Source organism: Haliotis rufescens, unplaced genomic scaffold (genome assembly GCF_023055435.1).
Source record: "Haliotis rufescens isolate VD_foot unplaced genomic scaffold, xgHalRufe1.0.p SCAF_3, whole genome shotgun sequence".
Classification (NCBI taxonomy): domain Eukaryota; kingdom Metazoa; phylum Mollusca; class Gastropoda; order Lepetellida; family Haliotidae; genus Haliotis; species Haliotis rufescens.
The window spans coordinates 55,717,229-55,728,001 of record NW_025964001.1 but is presented as its reverse complement, the minus strand read 5'-3'; the positions used below and the strand labels follow the sequence as shown (position 1 = coordinate 55,728,001).

The following is a 10,773-nucleotide window of genomic DNA, read 5'->3' as shown; positions in this document are numbered from 1 at the left end:
AGATGAAAGACAACTGGAAATGTTTCCATTGGGATGATTTGAGACAAGTTGAATTCGAGACTGTATTTCTACGTAGTGGTTCCTGATGGTAAGGCCGTTATTATAAAAACCTGTCTATTAGATCCGTGTCTTGTCTTTGTACTGTTTGGACAAACGTCGTCAAAATAAAAATAGTTTGTATTGATTAGTTGAGAACACCATGTGAGTGCAGTACACATTTCCCGAAGGCACGATAAGATTGTCTGAAGACACTTTTTCAAGCACCGAATACAAACGTTCTAGTGATGTTATTATTGATGTTGCCAAGCATACAGAGCTGACAAGATGCCTTATGGTATTAATGTCAACATCATCCATGAAAGATGCGGACTGGCGATGAACTTGTGATAATACACATGGCAATTAAGCTGCATCGACCTTATCTACAAGTCATCAAGGTATGTTCAAGTACAAATCAGCAACAGTATCGGTTAGTATTGAAATATGTGTTTAGAGTGTAAACGCTTCATAGACGATCAACGTATCAGAACACAACGTTACCCGTTACTCCATCAATACAGAGGCAAAGCTTATCTCTGTTCCTCGGGTAGATCTGCTCATTATCCAGCGAGTAAAAGCTGTTATACTGGGCAAACCCTGGTCTTGAATCACGCACATTTCTTAATAACTTATCGATTTTTGAAAGTATAGTGGGGCAAAAGAGCAATACTGGTAAACGTTATCAGTCGTTATTACCATAGTTTTAGTATGTCTGGTTGATTCCCGTTGCGCGCTGCAGTTTGCACTACACCAGCTATGCAACCGTGACGTGTAGATAATCCAGGCAAGCTCGTGGTAGAGTGAGTGAGTAAGATTTTACGCCGCTTTTAGCAATAATCCAGCAATCACGGCGGGGGACACAACAAATGGGCTTAACACATTGCACCCATGTCGAGAACGCTTTAACCGGCAACCCCAAACCCCAACCCCTCACCCCCGTGGTAGATGTGAGCCGTAGGGTCACATGGCATGCAATGAAGCAAGCAACACCAACGATCCATTGAGTGGCCACTTTCGACAACGAGTGAGTGAGTCGAGTTTGACGCTGTTTTGAACAGTATTTTAGTTTTAGGAAAACAAGCATAGGTTCAAGTCTTTGAAAGGCATTTTGAAGTGATACAAATAAGGGAAGAATGTATGGATGTCAACTTCTTTATTATGAGGAACACAATGTTTCGGTGAATATGCTTACTCCTTCATCAGGTGAATGAATACTACTTACTTACTTATATTGGAGATTTCACGTGCGCTTTCCGACTGCAGCGTATTTCGCACACGGGCCCGGCAAAGCCATTTAATGTGTTTCCGAAAAGGGGAAAAAGTTGTTTGGCAGTCCAGTAGGGGTGTTTTAGTGGTTGCTTAAATAGAATTTTGGAAATTTTGAAATTTTGAAAAAATGCCAAGAGGGTTTGGGGGACGAACTAAGGGACCTGAGTATGGAAGTTTGTTAGTTTGCTTATGTGGTGTGAATGAATACTATGAACCAGACAGCATATATATGTAGATGTAAGGACATCAACAACAATAAGATTACAAAAAGTAGAAACTTAACAAGGGAAGCCAACAGATAGGTGATTAGCAATAGACAATGGAAGCCACCACTTTACAGTAATTAGCGCTGATAGTTATGGACAAATGGAAGCCAGGACTTAATTATCACTGATTGGTAGTTGGCAATGGAACAATGGGCAAGCGGGAGGCCGGGAGTAATTAGCACTGATGGTAACCTCCCAAAACCCCAACACTCCATTTCCCCTACAGCTTAAGACAACAAAGTTCACGGTCCGTGGCACTGCTAATCCCTAGTGTGTTACCTATTTTATACAATGGAACAACCCAAGAAACACGAATAGATTGAGATAAATATTTAATTACGATTACGATATTATTGAAAATTCATAATACATTATAATATAATGTTCATTTTTCAAAATTCATAATACATTATAATAAAATGTTCATTTTTCAAAATTCATAATACATTATAATAAATTTCATCTCAAATGTTCAATTCACTCTTTATCCCAGCCTGAGGAGATGGTCAACCGCATCTAGAAACTGCATTGGGGATTTCACCTCTCTATTCAACTCGTCCTTCAGGCGGCAGAGACGGTTCTCCACCTCACTGTACACTCTCGTCCTGTCTCTTGGCGCTGCTCCAAAGTCGAGCTGTAAAATCTTAGCTCGTTCTGTCTGTTCCACCTTCCTGACTATCTCCACAAATGACAGGTAAATGCTGCGTGTTGTTTTAACTAATTGTAGGGGAACTGGGTTGTAGGGGAAATCGGATGTAGGGGTTTTGGGAGATAACCGCACTGATAGGAAAAAGAATAGAATAAGCAAATGGCAAAGGGCAAATGGAGGCCAGCTAGATAATTGGCACCGACAAAGATCAAAGCAATAACTTCCAGTTGTCTATAGCTATCAGCGCTAATTACTGTAAAGTGTTGTCTCCCATTGTCAGGTTAGAATGGGAATTCTTATACCGAATGTACAAATCGTCAAATCGTCGTGGAAAAAAACATTTTCACTCTAAGTATCATACAAAAACAAAAAAATCATATATGTCTTGAAAGTATCACATGTTACATTAAAAATACATATAGTCTTAAAAAAGTAGGGGATCGTGAACTATAAATGTTAATACCAAGCTTTAGAACAAAGATATGTGTTGACGACAAACATCCTTTGCAACGACGTTTTATGTCAGTAAAACTTAACACCAAAACACATCCTATAGTTTACACTTGCCTCACGCAGTAGCCTCATACACGGGCGTGTAGTGTTATTCTGATTTTGACGCTTTCAAGGACCGTCGATTAAACTCCGTGGACAATTATTTCTGTCAATCTTATTGATTCTGCTCATCATAAGTTTAGATTTACATGATTTCATTCATTGTTTGGCCAATACGTTCAAACAAGTAGCAACAAACCCAAAATGTCGATCGACCCAGGTCAAAGACAAGTGTACAAGATCGATTGATCTGAAACCACGCTCGAGGAAATCGCGTTCAAACGGCGGATCAAATTGTTGTAAACTTTTATCAGGTTACTGGAGTACGAGTGACGGGTCGGACGATTAGAAATCGTTTACAAATCGACAACATACTGACACCCCTACGTTTGGAAGGCGTGTGGGTCAACGTTTATTAGGACAACACCCGTGCTAACGGTACACGAATCGCCAAGGCTCATCTTCAGCAGGACTACTTCTAATAACAACAGCACACAAAATGCATCCTATTCTACGGTTTGCTATAGTGTTAACACCTCATGAGTCACGTGCCGGCAAAAACTCTCTATTTCCTGTCATCCTCCATCCGGTTCCTGGGAACAAAGTTTCGTTTCCTAAGATTCCTCTTTTGCCTCCTCTGTTGGTCCAGCTTGCGTTCCAATGCCTGCACCTGCGCCTTGTCCTCCTCCCGCTGTTTGGTGATGAGATCCTGCTGCTTCGCCATCTCTTCAAACAACTTCTCATGCCTGTGAAACGTCGTCTCATTCTTCTTTCTGTCCTCTTCTGCTTGTCTCTGCATTTTCTCATTGCGGAGCTTTTCGTCCTCAATCGCTCGTCGAAGAGTACGGATTTGTCTGTCTTGTCGCTTCACATCAGATCGTAAAAGGGCGTTCTCAGCTTCGAGAGTTTCCAGTTTACTCTCCAACTCTACAAGCTGCCCCCTTGCAAGTTCTAACAGTATATCCTTCGCCTTTAGCTTGTCTTTCAGGTCAGATATTGTTACTTCTGTTATTTTGCTTGATCTGGACAGTTCTTCGATCTGAAGAAGCGTACATGAGATTGTTTGCATTTTTAGCGAAAGGGATTTGATTTCGATAGAAAGACTCACAGTTTCGTTCCTGGTAACCATTCTCATCTTTACTTCACTTTCAATGGTATCGATTCTCTGTATAAGTAATTCCATTTGTTTGGACAAACCCTCCTTCAGGTCTTCTGAATCGTCATTGTGATAAATGTATCTTGTTTCATGCAACTTCATTGCCAGATCCCTATACCCTCTTGACTGTAATGCTTGTACGAAGACAGGAAAGGACCTTTCTCCCCTCATGACAATAGTGTCAAGGAGTCGTCTGGTCCTCTCCTTCCTTGTCTCCCCGGAGTCTATTATTTCTCTGTCTTCTCTGTCTATAATATTTTCAGAAAACAGTTTGGCTGTTAGGTCTCTCGCTTCCACCACATCCTCTATTTCCATAACGTAGACTTTCATACACTTCTCGTCAGCGGGTTTCATCTTTCCCTTGTCAGAAAGTGCCATGATGTACGTCCACGATGGCTGGTGCCAAAAAGAAAGTGGTTAACAACATGCAGTTTTTTGTTTTGTAGACTTAAACATTACGATGTACGTTTTAAGCTCTCATGTGACCGTAAATAAATATTTTAATTTCACAGGGTAAGTGCAAAGTAAAATCGGCATACCAGTAGTGAGACAAAGTAGTAGTAACCACAGACTTTGTATGACAGCTAGGATACAACTAGATGTAACAGCTAATTATTAGCTACAACCGGAGGTGACAGCTAGGCTACAGGTAGTGGTGATAGCTAGGCTGCAACTGGGAGTGACGACTAGGCCACAGCTGGGAGTAACAACAGCTAGACTCCAACTGGGAGTGACAGCTACGCTACTGGTAATACAAGTGGTGACAGCTAGACTACATCTGGAAGTGACAGCTAGACTACATCGGGAAGTGACAGCTAGACTACATCTGGAAGTGACAGCTAGACTACATCGGGAAGTGACAGCTAGACTACATCGGGAAGTGACAGCTACGCTACTGATAGTACAAGTGGTGACAGCTAGACTACATTGGGAAGTGACAGCTAGACTACATCGGGAAGTGACGGCTGGACTACATCTGGAGTGACAGCTAGACTACATCGGGAAGTGACAGCTAGACTACATTGGGAAGTGACAGCTAGACTACATCTTGAGTGACAGCTACGCTACTGATAGTACAAGTGGTGACAGCTAGACTACATCGGGAAGTGACAGCTAGACTACATTCGGAAGTGACAGCTAGACTACATCGGGAAGTGACAGCTAGACTACATCTGGAAGTGACAGCTAGACTACATCGGGAAGTGACAGCTACGGTACTGATAGTACAAGTGGTGACAGCTAGACTACATCGGGAAGTGACAGCTAGACTACATCGGGAAGTGACAGCTAGACTACATTGGGAAGTGTCAGCTAGACTACATCGGGAAGTGACAGCTAGACTACATCTGGAAGTGACAGCTAGACTACATCGGGAAGTGACAGCTAGACTACATCGGGAAGTGACGGCTAGACTACATCTGGAAGTGACAGCTAGACTACAACTGGGAGTGACAAATAGGTTACTGCTTGGCGTGACGGCTAGGCTACAACTTGGAGTGACAGCTGGGCTACAACTAGAAATGACAGCTAGGCTACAACTGGGAGTAACAGCTAGGCTAAAACTGGGAGTGACAAGTAGGCTACAAATGGGAGTGACAACTAGGTTACTGCTTGGCGTGACGGCTAGGCTACAACTGGAAGTGAAAGCAAGGCTACAACTGGAAATGACAGCTAGGCTACAACTGGGAAGGACAGCTAGGCTACAGCTTGGCGTGACAGCTAGGCTACAACTGGGAGTGACAGCTAGGCTACAACTGGGAGTGACAGCTAGGCTACAAACAACTGGGAGTGACAGCAAGACTACAACTGGAAGTGCCAGCTAGGCTGCAACTGGGAGTAACAGCTAGGCTACAACTGGAGGTGACGGCTAAGCTACAACTGGGAGTGACAGCTAGGTTATAACTGGGAGTGACAACTAGGCTACAAACAACTGGGAGTGACAGCAAGACTACAACTGGGAGTGAAAGCTAGGTTATAACTGGGAGTGACAACTAGGCTACAACTGGACGTGACAGCTAGGCTACAACTGGGAGTGACAGCTAGGCTACAACTGGAAGTGACAACTAGGCTACAACTGGGAGTGACAGCTAGGCTAAAACTGGGAGTGACAAGTAGGCTACAAATGGGAGTGACAACTAGGTTACTGCTTGGCGTGACAGCTAGGCTACAACTGGAGGTGATGGCTAGGCTACAACTGGGAGTGACAGCAAGGCTACAACTGGGAGTGACGGCTAAGCTACAAACAACTGGGAGTGACAGCAAGACTACAACTGGAAGTGCCAGCTAGGCTACAACTGGGAGTAACAGCTAGGCTACAACTGGAGGTGACGGCTAAGCTACAACTGGGAGTGACAACTAGGTTACAAACAACTGGGAGTGACAGCAAGACTACAACTGGAAGTGCCAGCTAGGCTACAACTGGGAGTAACAGCTAGGCTACAACTGGAGGTGACGGCTAACCTACAACTGGGAGTGACAGCTAGGTTATAACTTGGAGTGACAGCTTGGCTACAACTGGGAGTGACAACTAGGTTACTGCTTGGCGTGACAGCTAGGCTACAACTGGAGGTGACGGCTAGGCTACAACTGGGAGTGACAGCAAGGCTACAACTGGGAGTGACGGCTAAGCTACAACTGGAAGTGCAAGCTAGGCTACAACTGGGAGTGACAGCTAGGCTACAACTGGAAATGACAGTTAGGCTACAACTGGGAGTAACAGCTAGGCTACAACTGGAGGTGACGGCTAGGCTACAACTGGGAGTGACAGCAAGGCTACAACTGGGAGTGACAGCTTGGCTACAACTGGAAGTGCCAGCTAGGCTACTACTTGGAGTGACAGCTAGGCTACTACTGGGAGTGACGGCAAAGCTACAACTGGGAGTGACAAGTAGGCTACAAATGGGAGTGACAACTAGGTAACTGCTTGGCGTGACGGCTAGGCTACAACTGGGAGTGAAAGCAAGGCTACAACTGGAAATGACAGCTAGGCTACAACTGGGAGTAACAGCTAGGCTACAACTGGAGGTGACGGCTAGGCTACAACTGGGAGTGACAGCAAGGCTACAACTGGGAGTGACAGTTCGGCTACAACTGGGAGTGACGGCTAAGCTACAACTGGGAGTGACAGCAAGGCTACAACTGGGAGTGACAGCAAGGCTACAACTGGAAGTGACAGCTAGGCTACAACTGGGAGTGACAGTTAGGCTACAACTGGGAGTGAAAAGTAGGCTACAACTGGGAGTGACAGGTACGTTGCAGCTTGGCGTGACAGCTAGGCTACAACTGGGAGTAAGAGCTAGGCTACAACTGGGAGTGATATGCTAGGTTACAGCTTGGCGTGACGGTTAGGCTACATCTATGAGTGATAGCTTGGCTGGATATGGTGGCGACAGCTAGACGACATCTGGAAGTGGCAGCTAGACGACTTCTGGAAGTGACAGCTAGATTACAACTTGGAGTGACAGCTAGGCTAGAGATAGTGGCGACAGCTAGACTGCATCTAGAAGTGACAGCTAGGCTACAAATGGAAGTGACAGCCAGGTTACAACTTGGAGTGACAGCTAGGATAGAGATAGTGGTGACAGACAGACTACATCTGGAAGTGACAGCTAAACTACATCTGGCAGTGACACCTTGGCTAGAGATAGTGGTGACAGCAAGACTACATCTGGAAGTGACAGCTAGGCTACATCTGGAAGTGACAGCTTGGCTAGAGATGGTGGTGACAGCTAGACTACATCTGGAAGTGACAGCTAGACTACATCTGGAAGTGACAGCTAGGCTACAATTTGATGTGACGGCTAGGTAACAACTTGGAGTGACAGCTAGGATAGAGATAGTGGTGACAGCTAGACTACATCTGGAAATGACAGCTAGGCTACAATTTGACGTGACGGCTAGTTTACAACTGGGAGTGACAGCTAGGATAGAGATAGTGGTGACAGCTAGGCTACAACTTGACGTGACATCTAGGTTACAACTTGACGTGACAGCTAGGCTACAACTTGACGTGACAGCTAGGCTACATCTGGAAGTGACAGCTAGGCTACAACTTGACGTGACATCTAGGTTACAACTTGACGTGACAGCTAGGCTACAACTTGACGTGACAGCTAGGCTACATCTGGAAGTGACAGCTAGGCTACAACTTGACGTGACAGCTAGGTTACAACTGGGTATTACATACACTTTATTCAGATGTATCGTTGGCCATAGGCTTAGATACAATGGTTACAGTGTGGTGATGGGAGTTGGAGATCCCAACAGACTTTGTCTTAGATTCATAGCTTTTAGAATATACATGGCTAGTTTCTTAACAGTAAATGGGTATTTGATGGCATTAGAATATTGTACTTATGTCTTGTCGGGAACTCATAATAATTCAAGGATATATATTCTGACCTCAAAGCTTGATAACAATCACAAATTAAAATAAAGTGATACTCATCTTCGATATAACCCTGTTTACAAACAGTACAAACTCTTTCTTCTCTAGGTTCCTTATTATGTCTACCTGATTCAATTCTTAGATGATGAGAACTACATCTGAAACGAGCCATAATACTTCTAAACTTATCACATGATAGCCTTGTAATATACATTTCAACACCAAATGTTTGCTTATACAAAGAATAATAATATGATTTCGAACTTTCATGTATAGCTGAATGCCAATCTTGTTGGTACGATAATTTTAGCCTCACAAAAAAATCCTTTATAAACAAAGGTATATTTGCAACACACGGTTGATCCCATATAAAACCAAATCCTGCTGACACAATTATGTGTCTAATTTTGGAAACCCAGTTTACTTTACCATTACCTACAGCTTGCAGTTGCATATTATAGCATTTCTTTACATATCTAGATTAAGACATTTTCAAAATTTTGCACCAATATTTAACAACTCTTTTATAAGCATAAATGCATAAAGGACTGGGTATTACCTATCCGAGGATATTTATTCATTCACCGCTCCCCCGTTAAAATGAGTTCAGAGTAAATTCACAACCTCAGTCGACCCTTAATAAAAGCACACTAAATTGTCTTGACATAATTGTATTATTCGTCTTGACATTTATATATTCTATCCGTATATTTAGACACAATATCATGTACAAAAAGTATTCATTACAAGAAGATAGACACTTCTTAATGCCACTTGATGTCGAACCTCAAGCTGTGTATAACAAATCAATAGGTATCTAAAACCAACTCACATTATCATTGCCACCAAATGCTTCAAAACTAAAATATATTTCAAAATGACATATTTTGGAATAGTCTTAACTCCAGGTTCAATAGAAACAAGTTAACATCAGCAAAATGCTTTAATTTGCATATGTCTTATTCAATTCCATCCATGTTTAATTATAACTTACCTAATAACGCGCAATCCCTCTCCACAGAATGAGCGCAGAATGAGTCAACTAAAACCTGCAACTTATTCGGTTTGTTTAACAAACTGGTCTTCAGTAAAGCTTATTTTATTACAACCTAATTTACAATGTTCAAGTTAAGCCTGTCACCTAGATACCTCTGACAGTGAGAGCCAGATTAATCCACAGAGCGTCATGGGTATTTCCGTCCTCAACACAAGCCTGGGCTTTCTACTTCAGTGTAGCTGCGCGACCAGTCAGTCTCAGCTGTGGTCAGGGCGGTTCGCTCTGTCATTTCGAGGATATTTTTAACACAAAACCTTAGTTTCCTCAGTTACGTATCTCTGCTTACGTTAACAATGATCATCCCATGGTTTCATTATTGAAAGAGCATACGAGATGTTAGTTCCGAATTAATCGCGTTCCTCAATTTATGAACTACTATCTTGCCAGCCCACACGTAACGGGATCTATAGATTGTTTTTTTATTCAGTGTAGATGTAGGCTATAGGCCCATGATACGTATAACTGTCACAACCGCCACCAACCAACAGCAACAGAGTTAAAAACATAATAATTATATTTCTTCAGCCATCTGTGTATGTAAATATTGTTGGAACATAAATATAGTGTATACCGGAGGAGGTGGTGAGGTGAAATTGGGTTTAACGTCGCGTCCAAGATTATTGCACTTATATAGCGACGTGGATGTACGTGTGTGTGTTTGTGTGGCTGCTTGTACTAGTCCGGACTGATGCCGATTTTTAGTGCTAGCTCACTGAGATACCATGCCGCAGTTTATCATGAATACCCCACTCAGACACAGTATACTGACTCCGAGCCGACCAGTCCTTGTTTTAGCCCTTTAATGCCGAGCGCCAGACAGGTGACAACAAGTTCCATCTTTAAACGTCTTTTGGTATGACGAAACCCGGATCGAAACCCGGACCTTCCGCTCTCCGGGCGGACGCTCTACCACTAGACCACGGAGGCGGTCTATCCCGGAGGATAAACACAGTATAGCATAATAGATGTACATAGCAATGCTTTTAACAATCTACATTAGAAGCAGACATAAGCATGTTAAATGTATGTAGAGAAGGATATGTATATTGTTTCTTGGGTATATACTTTCTTCTCAAATCATCATATGCATTGAATACACATGAGAGTAAAAAATGATATTCAGTTTCTATATAGCCATAAGAACACACTTCACAAAATCTTTTTTCTTCTCTTGGTGTGTTAACAAATCAACCAGTGTCTATATTTAAGTGATACGAACTGCATCTAAATCGGGTCAAAGCAGTCCTAGATGTATTGACAGAAACAGAAATGATACATGTTTCTTCACAAAATCATGTCTTTAATAAAAACTTTGCTATGTTTTTTAGCCAAGTGCATTATGCCAGTCATGTTCATTCATAGATTTTAATCTGAACATAATAGAAACTTAAATTTTGA

General features: G+C 42.7%; 1 protein-coding gene across 1 annotated transcript; it reads right to left on the bottom strand.

The window, feature by feature from the left end:
- Positions 1 to 1,930: 1,930 nt before the first annotated feature.
- LOC124148739 (stress response protein NST1-like) lies at positions 1,931 to 9,415 on the bottom strand. Its single transcript, XM_046519998.2, has 2 exons — positions 9,313 to 9,415; positions 1,931 to 4,327 (listed from the first exon to the last, which is right to left on the bottom strand). Exon 2 carries the CDS (start codon positions 4,307 to 4,309, stop codon positions 3,341 to 3,343), a length of 969 nt encoding a protein of 322 aa, XP_046375954.2. The 5' UTR covers positions 4,310 to 4,327; positions 9,313 to 9,415; the 3' UTR covers positions 1,931 to 3,340.
- Between the last annotated feature and the right edge of the window lie 1,358 nt (positions 9,416 to 10,773).

Bases quoted from the DNA above. Each gene is read 5' to 3' on its own strand.
- LOC124148739 (XM_046519998.2), bottom strand. From the start codon at position 4,309: ATGGCACTTTCTGACAAGGGAAAGATGAAACCCGCTGACGAGAAGTGT.